The 14,763-nt window shown below is 48.0% G+C and overlaps 1 protein-coding gene across 1 annotated transcript; it reads right to left on the minus strand.

Annotated features, from left to right (window-relative positions):
• Window positions 1–11,244: 11,244 nt before the first annotated feature.
• ARF6 (ADP ribosylation factor 6) lies at window positions 11,245–13,850 on the minus strand. The gene has a single exon (XM_063947623.1). The coding sequence runs from the start codon at window positions 12,818–12,820 to the stop codon at window positions 12,293–12,295; it is 528 nt and encodes a 175-aa protein (XP_063803693.1). The 5' UTR covers window positions 12,821–13,850; the 3' UTR covers window positions 11,245–12,292.
• Window positions 13,851–14,763: the final 913 nt, after the last annotated feature.

The following is a 14,763-nucleotide window of genomic DNA, read 5'->3' on the forward strand; positions in this document are numbered from 1 at the left end:
ACCAGTATCAGTCCAAAACTGATCCAACTGAAACATAACCCTTATGTAAGCAACAACTATATACAAGTCCTGCAGGATGTTGTCCGCACAGGGACGGGCGCCCAGCATCCTCTACGGACTACGAGAAAAAGATTTACCGGTAGGTTTAAAGTCTTATTTTCTCTTACGTCCTAGAGGATGCTGGGGACTCTGTAAGGACCATGGGGATTATACCAAAGCTCCAAAACGGGCGGGAGAGTGCGGACGACTCTGCAGCACCGAATGAGCAAACATTAGGTCCTCATCAGCCAGGGTATCAAACTTGTAGAATTTTGCAAAAGTGTTTGAACCCGACCAAGTCGCGGCTCGGCAGAGTTGTAATGCCGAGACGCCCCGGGCAGCCGCCCAAGAAGAGCCCACCTTCCTAGTGGAATGGGCCTTAACCGAAATCGGTAACAGCAATCCAGCCGTAGAATGAGCCTGCTGAATCGTGTTACAGATCCAGCGAGCAATAGTCTGTTTAGACGCAGGAGCACCAACCTTGTTGGCTGCATACAGGATAAACAGAGCCTTTGTTTTCCTAACCCGAGCCGTTCCGGCCACATAAATTTTCAATGCCCTGACCACATCTAGGGACTCTGAATCCTCCACGTCCCTTGTAGCCACAGGCACCACAATAGGTTGGTTCATATAAAAAGAAGAAACCACCTTAGGCAAAAATTGGGGACGAGTCCGCAACTCAGCTCTATCCACATGGAAAATCAGATAAGGGCTTTTGTGAGATAAAGCCGCCAACTCTGACACTCGCCGTGCCGAAGCTAAGGCCAATAACATGACCACTTTCCAAGTAAGATACTTCAACTCAACTGTTTGAAGCGGTTCAAACCAGTGATACTTAAGGAACCGTAACACCACGTTAAGGTCCCATGGTGCCACTGGAGGCACAAAAGGAGGCTGGATATGCAGCACCCCTTTCACGAAAGTCTGGACTTCTGGAAGAGAAGCCAATTCCTTTTGAAAGAAAATGGATAAGGCCGAAATCTGAACCTTAATGGAGCCTAACTTTAGGCCCAAATTCACTCTTGTTTGCAGGAAGTGAAGAAAACGGCCCAGATGGAACTCTTCCGGAGGAGCAGTCTTGGCTTCGCACCAAGATACATACTTCCTCCAGATACTGTGATAATATTTCGATGTCACCTCCTTCCTAGCCTTTATCAGAGTAGGAATGACCTCCTCCGGAATGCACTTCTCCGCTAGGATCCTGCGTTCAACCGCCATGCCGTCAAACGCAGTCGCGGTAAGTCCTGGAACAGACAGGGCCCTTGTTGTAACAGGTCTTACCTGAGAGGAAGAGGCCACGGATCTTCTGAGAGCATTTCCTATAGATCCGGATACCAGGCCCTTCGAGGCCAATCTGGAATGATGAAAATCGCCTGAACCCCTCTTCATCTTATGATTCTCAGTATCTTTGAAATGAGAGGAAGAGGAGGGAACACATAGACCGACTGAAACACCCACGGTGTCACCAGTGCGTCCAATGCAATCGCCTGAGGGTCCCTTGACCTGGCGCAATATCTCTGAAGTTTCTTGTTGAGGCGTGAAGCCATCATGTCTATTTGAAGCAGATCCCACTGACTTACAATCTCTGCGAAGACCTCCTGATGAAGTCCCCACTCTCCTGGATGCAGATCGTGTCTGCTGAGGAAGTCTGCTTCCCAGTTGTCTACTCCCGGAATGAAGACTGCTGTCAGAGCGCTTACATGACTCTCCGCCCATCGAAGAATCTTTGAGGCTTCTGCCATTGCCACTCTGCTCCTTGTGCCGCCTTGGCGGTTTACATGCGCCACTGCTGTGATATTGTCTGACTGAATCAGAACCGGTAGACCCTGAAGTAAGGTATGCGCCTGACGAAGGCCGTTGTATATGGCCCTTAATTCCAGAACGTTGATGTGTAGACAAGCCTCCTGGCTTGACCACAGACCCTGGAAGTTTCTTCCCTGTGTGACTGCTGCCCATCCTCGGAGACTCGCGTCCGTGGTCACCAGAACCCAGTCCTGGATTCCGAATCTGCAACCCTCTAGAAGGTGAGCACTCTGCAGCCACCACAGGAGAGATACCCTGGCCCTGGGGGACAGGCGGATTATCTGATGAATCTGTAGATGTGACCCGGACCACTTGTCCAGAAGGTCCCACTGAAAAGTTCTGGCATGGAACCTGCCGAATGGAATGGCCTCGTAAGACGCCACCATTTTCCCCAGCACTCGCGTGCAGTGATGTACCGACACCCTGTCTGGCTTCAACAGGTCCCTGACCAAGTCCCGCAGTTCCTGGGCCTTTTCCGTCGGGAGAAAACCCTCTTTTGTTTCGTGTCCAGAATCATGCCTAAGAAAGGCAATCTGGTTGTTGGAACTAACTGACTTTGGCAGGTTTAGAATCCAATCGTGTTGTTGTAACACCCTCAGGGAGAGTGATACTTTGACCAGCAACTGTTCTCTCGATCTCGCTTTTATCAGGAGATCGTCCAAGTATGGGATAATTGTGACCCCCTGCTTGCGCAGGAGCACCATCATCTCCACCATCAATTTGGTAAAAGTTCTCGGGGCCGTGGACAGCCCAAACAGCAACGTCTGAAATTGGTAGTGACAATCCTCCACCACAAATCTCAGGAACGCCTGATGAGGTTGATAAATGGGGACACCATATAATCTCCCCCTTCCAGACTTGCAATGACCAACACTGAGCGACTCCATCTTGAACCTCTAAGTATAGGTTTAAGGATTTTAAATTTAGAATGGGTCTGACCGAACCGTCCGGTTTCGGGACCACAAACAGGGTTGAGTAATAGCCCATCCCCTGCTGCAGCAGGGGAACCTTGACCACCACTTGTTGGAGACACAATTTTTGAATTGCTGCTAAAACTACCTCCCTCTCTGGGGAAGAAGTCGGCAGTGCCGATTTGAGAAACCGGCGAGGAGGCACCTCTTCGAATTCCAGGCTGTACCCCTGGGAAACAGTGTCTATTGCCCAGGGATCCACCTGAGAGTGAACCCAGACTTGGTTGAAAAGACGAAGACGTGCCCCCACTGGAGCGGACTCCCCCAGCGGAGCCCCAGCGTCATGCGGTGGATTTAGTAGAAGCCGGGGAAGACTTCTGTTCCTGGGAACTGGCTGTAGGTGGCAAGAAAGGAAGATCCCGAGCTCTCTTGGATTTATGCGGCCGAAAGGACTGCATCTGATAATATGGCGCTTTCTTAGGCTGCGAGGAAACATAAGGTAAAAAAGTTGATTTACCAGCAGTAGCTGTGGAAACTAGGTCCGCGAGACCTTCCCCAAACAACTCCTCACCCTTGTACGGCAAAACCTCCATATGCCGTTTTGAGTCGATATCACCCGACCACTGTCGGGTCCACAGCGCCCGCCTGGCAGAAATCGCCATAGCGTTTGCTCTGGACCCCAGTATGCCTATATCCCTTTGAGCCTCTCTCATATAAAGGACCGCATCCTTAATATGTCCCAGGGTCAATAAAATAGTTTCCTTATCCATCGTATCCATATCAGCAGATAAGGTATCGGTCCACGCTAGTACAGCGCTACAAACCCAAGCCGACGCTATCGCCGGTCTGAGTAATGTACCGGTATGTGTGTAAATTGACTTCAAGGTAGTTTCCTGCTTGCGGTCAGCAGGATCCCTGAGGGCCGCTGTATCCTGAGACGGCAGCGCCACCTTTTTGGAAAGGCGCGTCAACGCCTTGTCCATCCTTGGGGAGGATTCCCACCATATCCTGTCCTTGATAGGGAAAGGATACGCCATAAGAATCCTTTTGGGAATCTGCAGCTTCTTATCTGGAGTTTCCCAAGCACTTTCAAATAACTCATTTAATTCAAAAGAAGGTGGAAAAGTAACCTCCGGCTTCTTTTCTTTAAACGTGTGGATCTTAGGATTAGGCACCGCGGGGTCATCTATAATATGCAGAACATCCTTTATAGCAATAATCATATAATGAATACTCAGCCAATTTTGGCTGCAACCTTGCATCATCATAATCGACACTAGAGATCAGACTCTGTGTCGGTATCTGTGTCAACTACCTGAGAAAGCGGCCGCTTTTGAGACCCTGACATAGGGAAAGGCAGGTTATGACCCTCTGTGTTGTCCCTGGACTCTGCTTTGTCCAAACGTTTGTGCAATAAATTCACATTTGCATTTAAAATATTCCACATATCCATCCAGTCATGTGTCGGCGTTGCAGACGGCGACACCACACTCATGCGCTCCACCTCCTCCCTAGGAGAGCCTTCCGCTTCAGACATGCCGACACGCACGTACTGACACACCACACACTCAGGGAAAGCTCTATCTGGAGACAGTTCCCCCACAAGGCCCTTTGGAGAGACAGAGAGAGAGAGTATGCCAGCACACACCCAGCGCCAATAATCTTGGGAAAAGAAAAATATTACCCAGATACAGCGCTATTCACTGCGCCCAATTATGTGCCTCCCCCCCCTTCTTTAAAACCCTCTGTCACCGGTGATCAGCAGGGGAGAGTCCGGGGAGCCAGCTTCTCAGCGTGTGCTTGAGGAGAAAATGGCGCTGGTGAGTGCTGAGGGAGAAGTCCCGCCCCCTCAGTGGTGGGCTTCGGTCCCGCTCTTTCTATAAACTGGCGGGGGCTCTGAAATATTAAACTGAGTAATTATATTCCTAAAAGCCAGTGCTGAGGTCTACATTGCAGCCCAGGGTGCCCCCCCCCCCACGCCCTGCACCCCACAGTGTGCGCTGTTTGTTTGTGTTGTGGGAGCAATGGCGCGCAGCATTACCGCTGCGCGTTACCTCTCCGAAGCTCTGAAGTCTTCTGCCGCCTGTGAAGTCTTCTGCCTTCCTATACTCACCCGGCTTCTATCTTCCGGCTCTGCGAGGAGGACGGTGGCGCGGCCCCGGGACGAACCGCTAGGGAAGACTTTCTGACTCCCTCTGGAGCTAATGGTGTCCAGTAGCCTAAGAAGCAGAGCCTAGCATTTAAGTAGAGCTGCTTCTCTCTCCTCAGTCCCACGATGCAGGGAGTCTGTTGCCAGCACATCTCCCTGAAAATAAAAATCTAACAAAATACTTTCTTTTCAGGAAGCTCAGGAGAGCTCCCTGTAGTGCACCCAGTCTCCACTGGGCACAGTATTAAACTGAAGTCTGGAGGAGGGGCATAGAGGGAGGAGCAAGTGCACACCCATACCTTAAGTTCTTTTTAGTGCCTATGTCTCCTGTGGAGCCCGTCTATTCCCCATGGTCCTTACGGAGTCCCCAGCATCCTCTAGGACATAAGAGAAAATATATATATATGAGAGACACTGTCTAGCATTATCAGGAAAATCAGAAGGTAGTTCTGCCTCAACTTCCTGAACCCAGGTCTCTATAGCTTTTACGGCCCAAGAAGCCGCTATAGTGGGCATATGCACAGCTCCTGCCAGAGTGTAAATAGACTTCAAGCAACCCTCCACACGCTTATCCGTCGGTTCCTTCAGAGAGGTGACGGTAGTTACAGGCAGAGCAGAGTACACCACCAGACGTGCGACCTGTGAGTCCACCGGCGGTGGAGTTTCCCAATTTTTAACTTAGCTCCGCACTGAGGGGATAACGAGCTAGCATCTTCTTCGACAGAGAGAATTTCTTTCCTGGGGACTCCCAGGATTCCTGACGTATGTCAACCAAGTGGTCAGAATGGGGTAAAACCAGTTTATTCACCTTCTGACGCTTGAACTTATCAGGGTTTTTTTAGAGGTATCTGGAGGTTCTGCATCATCATCTATTTGAAGAATCAGCCCGATAGCCTCCAAGAGGTCAGGAACATCCACTTGTGTAATAGATTCCTCATCAGAAACATTTGCATCAGTGTCTGAGGGGTCGGTATATGCGCCATCTTCATCGGAAGTATCTGAAACATGTTTGGATTGTGAGGAAGTAATGGCCCGCTTAGAGGACCCCTTGGTCCTAGGCAGGCGAGGGTTAGGCATTTGTTTAGCCAAAGACTGATTTAATTGCTGTAACTGGACAGATTATCTGCCCATGGCGGATTAACTGCAGGGACAATATGTGGCTGTACTGGCACTGGAGGTCCCACAGGGGGCGCAAGTCTAGTTACTAGCGTAGTCAGTAAAGTAGAAAAAGCAGCCCAAGGTGGGTCTTTGTGTACCACCGGTGCTACAGACTGACTGAGGGGAACAGAACCCCCGGGTACCTGAACCCTCAGCTGTAATGTTTTTCTCAGAGAAATCCGTGGCGTCCACACTGCATGACGCAGGAGCAGCCATGGATGTACCTCCCTGTTTAGCAGACATTATTTGAAAATGTAGCCTTAGGGCGTAATAGTACAATATAGCAAACAAATTACCCGACAATTTAAGCAGTATATGGTGACTGAAACACACAGAGAAAAATACCAAAAGTAGAATATCCTGTGAACCACATATACACACACACACACATTCCCCATGGTCCTTACGGAGTCCCCAGCATCCACTAGGACGTTAGAGAAATAAAGGGAACACTTAAACAATACAATGTAACTCCAAGTCAATCACACTTCTGTGAAATCAAACTGTCCACTTAGGAAGCAATACTGATTGACAATCAATTTCACATGCTGTTGTGCAAATGGAATAGACAACAGGTGGAAATTATAGGCAATTAGCAAGACACTCCCAATAAAGGAGTTGTTCTGCAGGTGGTGACCACAGACCACTTCTCAGCTCCTATGCTTTCTGGCTGATGTTTTGGTCACTTTTGAAAGCTGGCGGTGCTTTCACTCTAGTGGTAGCATGAGACGGAGTCTACAACCCACACAAGTGGCTCAGGTAGTGCAGCTCATCCAGGATGGCACATCAATGTGAGCTGTGGCAAGAAGGTTTGCTGTGTCTGTCAGCGTAGCGTCCAGAGCGATTTCAGCAGGTCCCGCCTGGGGGACCCTCTTACCTCCTCCCTATGATGCGGCCACGCGATCAGGAAAGCGTCAGCGGTGATGTGTGCCTGATGTGGACCGGAGCGCCTCTGCAGTAAGTACCCGGCAACCAGGGCCTGGGAGTATACAGCGCCGCTGGGGGAGCTGCAGCACAATGTCAGACTGACATATAGCACTTCTAAGTGCCTATGCTGCGGCCCTTTTAGTCTTCTTTCTTCAAAAAGCTCTTTTCAGGGCTGCCTATCGCAGCCTTCCCTATTAGCTGCCTGCACCAACTTACAAACAGCTCCAGCGCCTAGAGGCAGGGATATAGAGGAGGTGGCACTATGCATCCTGGGAACAGTCAAAGCTTTTAGCCTGTTGGTGCCTCGGATCAAGATCCAACTCTACACCCCGATGTAATTCACTGTGGAATCACAGTGTACCCCGCTGCAAAAAGGGCTTATTTTCATGTTTTACATCTAGAAATTAAATTTTACCTTAACAGTCTGCTTTCTATAGCCAACCAAAGCATGTAAGAATTAAAGTAACACTAGCCACACACTCCGCAATGTGTGTTTCCCCATAGTGCCTGCATTGGATGGGATCATTATCAGATACATCTGACAAGCCTGTGTGGTCATTATCTGACTGCAGGCCAACACTTGAGGCAAGTGGCTAGATACTAGGCTGCAAAGCCAGCACAACTTGCTTACACAAATGGATTACTGATAAAGTTCTACCTCTTGCATATAACTATTTGCAAACAATTCCTCGTCTATCTGACCTTCAGAGAAGTTTGCTAACCTCATGAAGGCCAAAAACATGGTGAGCCAGCAAATACATTTCTGCTGATACTTAAAAATATCTTTAAGAAAAATCACATGCACTGATTTGGCTAATGGCTCCAAACTAAATGAAAAACATGAGGTTTAAGCTACCCATATACTATTTTTGCACAGGTGGGCCCAAAACAGCCGTCACTCAGGTTTAACAGATACCCATCAAGTGGGACTAAAACTCTGCTTAGACCGTTTCCATGTCGTCAGTGTCTGTGTTCATTAGGTGACCCCACTAACAGGCCAATGCTGACCAGCCAACTCAGCTCTCAGACCACGACTGGCCAAACAGGGCTACGATGTCTACTGGGAAGCTAACATTTATAGGCAGATATTTGTTGGAACAAAAATGTAACCACTCGATAGTAAGCAGGTCTCATTTCTATTGTATCTGCAGTAATAGGAAACAAGTTGCACTTTACCATTCACACTTGTGACACCACTTCCTACAGTTCACAAAGGTTTAAACAGCCTTTTAACACACAAGGGGCCTTGTTCAAGGTTGTTAGCAAACCATAAAAAAAATTTAAGCAAATCATGTTGCACTGTAGGTGGGGCAGACGTAACATGTGCAGAGATTAAGATTTTAGAAAAGGGTTAACGCAATGATCTTCTCCCTTAATACTCATCTCACTGAGGGGCAGATGTATTAAGCCCTGGAGTAGTGATAAAGCAGTGATAAGTGGAAGGTGATAACGTACCAGCCAATCAGTGCCTAATGGGCCCTACAGACTCGGCGATGTGCTGCCGAGCTGCCAGACCGCCGATATGGCAGACGGGCGATCCGGCGGCGGGGCAGTGATGTCATCATAGACGTGCAGGCAAATATGGACATTCTCGTCAATATTGGCCTGCATGCACAGGCGACGGGGCACCAGCGATGAACGAGAGCGGGGACGCGCATCATTCATCGCTGGTGCCTCCACACTCACAGATATGAACGAGATCGTTCATATCGTGCAGTGATGTTGGCCAGCGTGTAAGGCCCATAACTGTCAATTTATACACTGCTCAAAAAAATAAAGGGAACACTAAAATAACACATCCTAGATCTGAATGAATAAAATATTCTTATTAAATACTTTGTTCTTTACATAGTTGAATGTGCAGACAACAAAATCAAACAAAAATTATCAATGGAAATCAAATTTATTAACCCATGGAGGTCTGGATTTGGAGTCACCCTCAAAATTAAAGTGGAAAAACACACTACATGCTGATCCAACTTTGATGTAAATGTCCTTAAAAAAAGTCAAAATGAAGCTCAGTAGTGTGTGTGGCCTCCACCTATATGATCTGTGCGGATTTTTTATTTTTTCTGAATTTTTAGAAAACTGCAGGGACAGAGGGAAATTTTCCCCATCAGTCCGCGCAAGATCTTGAACTCCGGCGAGCAGCAGGTGTATGTCCAGCTCCAGGCTCCCAAAAGTGTCTGGTTAAAGTGTGCATACAGGGTAGATAAAGAATTATATCTCTCTCTCTCTGTATGCGGCACTCACAGGAAAAAAATAAATAATATATATATATACACACACACACACACACACACACACACACATACATACATACCTAGAGAAAATTATAATATAATTTCTATTTTTTATTTGTCCATTAATGCCTGCACACGGACAGCGGCTATTATCGGACCAGACGGACACCTTCACCGCTGAATGACCAGATAGATCTGTGTTAAAATTGACCATATGCATTGCAATCACATGAACCAGCTGTTGCATATAGTAGCATACAGCTTCCGGATTTTCGGCCAGTACCGACAGATGTTGATAGAAAATACCGGCCTATTTGAACCCACACATCTGGGGGTATATATACAAAGCAGCGTTCTCCGCAAACTCAACCTTAAACTTTATAGCAGCATGCTGTTTTGCACTTAATATAATCGCACTTAAGTGTAAACATACTATCAGGCCTTTATCTAATTGAACCTTCAAATTAAAGAGCATTTGGGTGGTGATAGGTTCAGATACTGTATGTCCTGCTGTCCTCTCCAGTGGGGTTACACACTGGAAGATGGCTGTGCATAGGAAAATTCATTTACATTTTTTTTTTAACTTAATGCAAGACTGCACTCACTTCATACAGAGATGCAAGGGAAAAAAAGGTATTCAATAAAGGGGGAGTTCCAAGATGCAATATATAAAAAAAAAAAACCCAAAAACCACGCAACAAAAATACTAAATCCAAAGTCAACTGAAGTTCGAGCTAAGCAAACTGCAGGGACTACACAACCCAATCATCTACAGATTATCTTATTAGTCATCTAGAAAGGCAGGAAACTACAGAGGCTGCTCTGAAACTGACATTAGGAGGGTGTGACAGCTTGGCTCTAACTACTGTTCTCAACATCAGAAGGCAGGAGAGGTACAGAAATAATGACAGACTTGCAGCATGTGACATTTGCTGGACAGAACAAGCTCCTCACCCCATCTTAACACTGGAAGCTCAATGTGTCATGTAGGAGTCATCACATTCATATGCAAACTGTACTGCAAATTGCAGGGATTGAAAGTAGAACAGGATTATCAATGAAACCAAGCATCAGCAGCAGAACATCTTATTAATGTTACAATAAGATGATAGGGATAATCACCCAGATCTGGCAAGTTCTATAGCATACCACACGCCCAGAGCTTGCTATTTAAAGATTTGGAGGTGTACGCTGCTGATTTGGTCTCTTGTTAGAGGCTGCATCAGAGATGATGAACTTTCTGAACGCATGTTATACTCCTGTATCTGAAGAAGTTATTCTGTGAATAAAACACGCTGGAGTAGTGTGATCATATATCTATTATCCAATAGAAGTGATCCAATCAAAACCTTCAAAAAAATAAAATGTTTAACACTTTCTTTTTAGACAATTGAAGCAGTGACTGCAGCCTTACACACTATTTGAATACTGCAATTGGCATGATTTCCATCTAAAATAGCAGATTTTTTTTGTACGCAGCCCCTTAGGGCTGTGAACAAAAATCCATGATCTCAGAGGTATACTAAGTGCAGCATAAATATGCATTTACTCAGGGGCATAGCCCGCGATTGGACCCCTAAAATTGTCACACTTAATTACTGCCACTGAGCACAATAAGTTAACAGCTGAAATATCAACCTGCAAGGGCAGAGGTGTTCAGTCCTGAGATAGCACCATTCAATGAAATAGATCAACCTTTACTATATATGCCAGGGTAACACATCAAGACCTTAACATTTTCAGCTGTTTCTGATTATTGGTCTAGTGCAGTGGTTCTCAAACGGCATCCTCAAGGCACCTAGCAGTCCAGATTTTAAGGATATCCATGGTTGAGCACATGGTTATAGCTAGCCCTAAACCCTGCACTGTTAGGGTGCCTTGGGGACTGGGTTTGGGAACCTATGAACTCTAATAAAACAAATGTTTCCCTCCTATCAGAGCACAAAGCTTAGTCCGGTTTCCCGTCTACACTAAATAAAGTGTCTTGGAAATAAGTGTACTTTACAATGAGAAGTTAGAGAAATAATGTAGGTATTTGTTTTATTAATAAATGCATATAGATTACGACGCTTTGACGTAATGTAGCCTTGTAACACAAGTCAGGCATTCTGATTACCAAGCGTCCAAGGAAGCTTTGCAATTTGAATAGAATCACAAAGTTGTGCTGTACATAATCTGGTTTTCAAGAGAATGCACTTTGCATAATTTTAAAGTATTGCTACATGTTACACAGAACCCTACTGTATGTACAAAATCAGACAGGCCTTTCATTATTTCCGTAACAGAAACAGAAGATGTCAGTGCTTCACAATCACAGGCACTGGGGATCTTGTGATCTCTTGCTATAATCAATTTGGAGAAACATTTTGCATACTCAAGCATGCATTTCGTGTGAGATTTAGGATCATCCACATCTGCGTTTAATCACGGCAGATGCAATGCTAAATATTTGGCCTCAATTATCAGGAACCATTCTAAAAAAGGTTAAGCAAACATGTAAGCATTAAATATAAATGTATTTAAAACAAACAAACAAAAAAAAAACCCCCACTGCATTCTCCGAGTAATTTGTTATGCGCTAGTGGAAATCTTAGTAAACAGTCTTGGTATAAAAGACAAACTGCAGGGTGATTTTAAAGAATAAACTGTAAAGTTTACTAGTTTATAGAGACCTGGTAACATACCCTGTATGAATGCAGAAACTACAACAGAAGAACAGAAAAGCAGAACCAGAAATTTTGCTTTTACACCCCCCTCCAACCAAACCAATACTTTGGGGCTTCTAGAGCGGGAAACTCCCACATCCTTAAAACTCAATTTTGAAGTCATGTTTGAAATTTGTGTCTGGAAATTTGTGGAGGTTAAAAATAAAAAGAAGAGCAAATAACCCTAACGCAGAGCAAAGAAAAATAAACATATGTATAGATTTATATAACATAACCCAGCCCATATTTTGTAATCTAATGTGGCGATCAGCGTAATCCAGCGACACTACTTTTCTTCCAAAAATACTCTTCAGAGAAGCAACATCGTAAAATTGTGTAGGAATCTTCTAATAGTCATTAAGATTTGTAGTTGGAGGTTAGCCACGTGAGTCCTTCGTATAGCCCGTCCCCGTTAGTAGCACAGGACGGCTGCACATACCAATTCCTATCCCTGATTCGGGTCAGGCCCAGTTTCTCCTGAATCTCGTGAGGTTTCATGGCATCAGGAAGGTCTTGTTTATTGGCAAATATCAAGATGATGGCGTCCCTCATCTCCCTGTCGTTGATAATGCGATGAAGTTCCTGCCTAGCCTCGTCAATGCGGTCCCGATCGGCGCAGTCCACCACAAAGATCAGCCCTTGGGTCCCGGTGTAATAGTGCCGCCACAAGGGCCGGATCTTATCCTGGCCCCCTACATCCCACACGTTGAATTTGACATTCTTATAAGTCACCGTTTCCACGTTGAAGCCAACAGTGGGTATGGTTGTGACAGACTGGCCCAACTTTAGTTTGTACAGGATGGTGGTCTTACCAGCAGCATCCAGCCCAAGCATAAGGATCCGCATCTCCTTGTTGCCAAAGATCTTGGAAAGCACCTTGCCCATGGTGGAGCATGAAACACAGCTTACAGAGATGGGGCAAGGCGGCGTCCTCTAGTATCCGATGCTGGGAGGAGATCCCGGGGGTGCACAGAAGTGGTGTCCAGGTACAAGTCTATGATGGGGGGCTGCAGGTGGTGTGCCCCAGGGAGGAAAGACTTGGTGCAGGGCAAAGCCAAGTACTTGCTGTCACACAGGTGACCCTTACACACTGGTGTAATATAGGATGAGGCCTGAGGGGTCCATTACGGAAGGGCCATTTGTCTAGAGAGTGGAGGGTACCAGGTAGTTTGGTGTGGGGGCAAGAAGCCAGTCCTGGGAGTTGTCAGACAGCCCTGAGCGAGGTTTTTGTAGACACCTTGTGTTATTTACAGTGTCATGGAGGGTGCCGGACGTATGGTGCGAGGTGCTGAAGTTATCAGACACTCCCGTGTGTGAGGTACCGAGTCTTGGAGGTTGTCGGGCGCTGTGTGAGGTTGTCAGACGGCCCCGGTGAAGAACGGAGTCCCGGAGGTTGTCGGACGTTTCTTGTCAAGTTGTCAGACAACTGTGTGTGGGGCGCGGTGACCCGGAGGCTGTGTCGGGCGTCCCGTATGAAGATCTGAGCCCCTGAGGTTGTCGGAGCCGGACGTCCTACGAGTGTTAGGCGCTGGGTGCCGGGTGGCCCTGTACAGAGCGCTGTGAGCTGACAGATGCCTCTATAGGAGGTGCCCCCGTATCCCCGGCACACTGTCCCGGACTGGACAGCCCCTGTGTCTATGCTCCCGGGAGAGCTGTTGTCGGCACCGTGCAGGGTGTCCCGGGGACTGGCCACATGGGAAGGTGCCTGGGGTGAAGCAGGCCGCTGCCTCCGGTCCGCTGAGCTCTCTCTCCGGCCGGATATCCCCAGCCGATGGCTTCCGGTGCTGGACTACTGAGGCGGAGTACGAGGGGTGGGGCCTGGGTCCCGGCGCCCGCCACTGACAGGGAGGGGCCGCTTCCGAGTCACTGCTGTGCTGCTGCTGATGAGCCGGTCCCGGCCCCGCCTAACCGCGCCTGCGCACACCATCCGCGCTCGCTGACTCGCCGCGCATGCGCAGATTCGCCGCCGTCCGCCCACGCTTCGGTGGGAAGGGGCTCGTGGGGCGTGGTCTGTGAGGTAGCGGTGAGGTGGGGGGAGTAGGGGGCGTGACGGCTCGAATCTACCGCGCATCTGTGACGTCCGCTGCTGCTGCTGCAACGCCGCCTGCTGGGCGGTAGACGGGGGTCGGGGCCGTCAGTCAATCTGTGCAGTTTACATTACAAGATGCAGTACGGTGCACGCTGGGGAGTGGGGACATCGAAATAAATCATAGTCAATCGATGTTAACCGATGTTTGTATTTTATAAAGCGAACTGGCAACTAAAACACTTCTGAAAGCATTCTTATGCATACTTGCCTACTTTTGAAAACTAGTTTCAGGGAGATTGGGTATCCGTTCACATGGTCGACCATTCATACCGGAACCGGGAGATTGCAGGTGGTAGCAGAATGCGCTATGCAAGGGTTAAAGTGAGCCGGAACGGGGCGGAACTGCGTTCCGTCAGTTCCACCAGGAGACGCAACGCAGTTCCGGCTCACCTAACCCGATGTCCCGGGCGGCGCTGCCGGGAGATGCCGGGCGCCCGCTGAGATCGCGTTACCAGCGGGCGCCCGTCTCCCTCTCTGCAGCGGCAGCCGGAGCTCAGTACTGAGCTCCGGCTTCCGGCTCTGTCAGTGCGCGCTATGGGAGAGACGTCATGACGTCTCTCCCATAGTGCCGAGGAGCGGGCGGCGAGAGAGGACTGCGGCGGGACTTGGTAAGTATGGTGCTCCCCCCCCCCTCCCTCCTATATGTGTACCACTAGCGGTGTTTCTTCTGGGGGCTAGTTACTGGGGGGCTTTTACTACTGGGGGGCTTTACTACTGGGGCAAACTACTGGGGGGCTTT

Source organism: Pseudophryne corroboree, chromosome 12 (assembly GCF_028390025.1).
Source record: "Pseudophryne corroboree isolate aPseCor3 chromosome 12, aPseCor3.hap2, whole genome shotgun sequence".
NCBI classification, from domain to species: Eukaryota; Metazoa; Chordata; class Amphibia; order Anura; family Myobatrachidae; genus Pseudophryne; species Pseudophryne corroboree.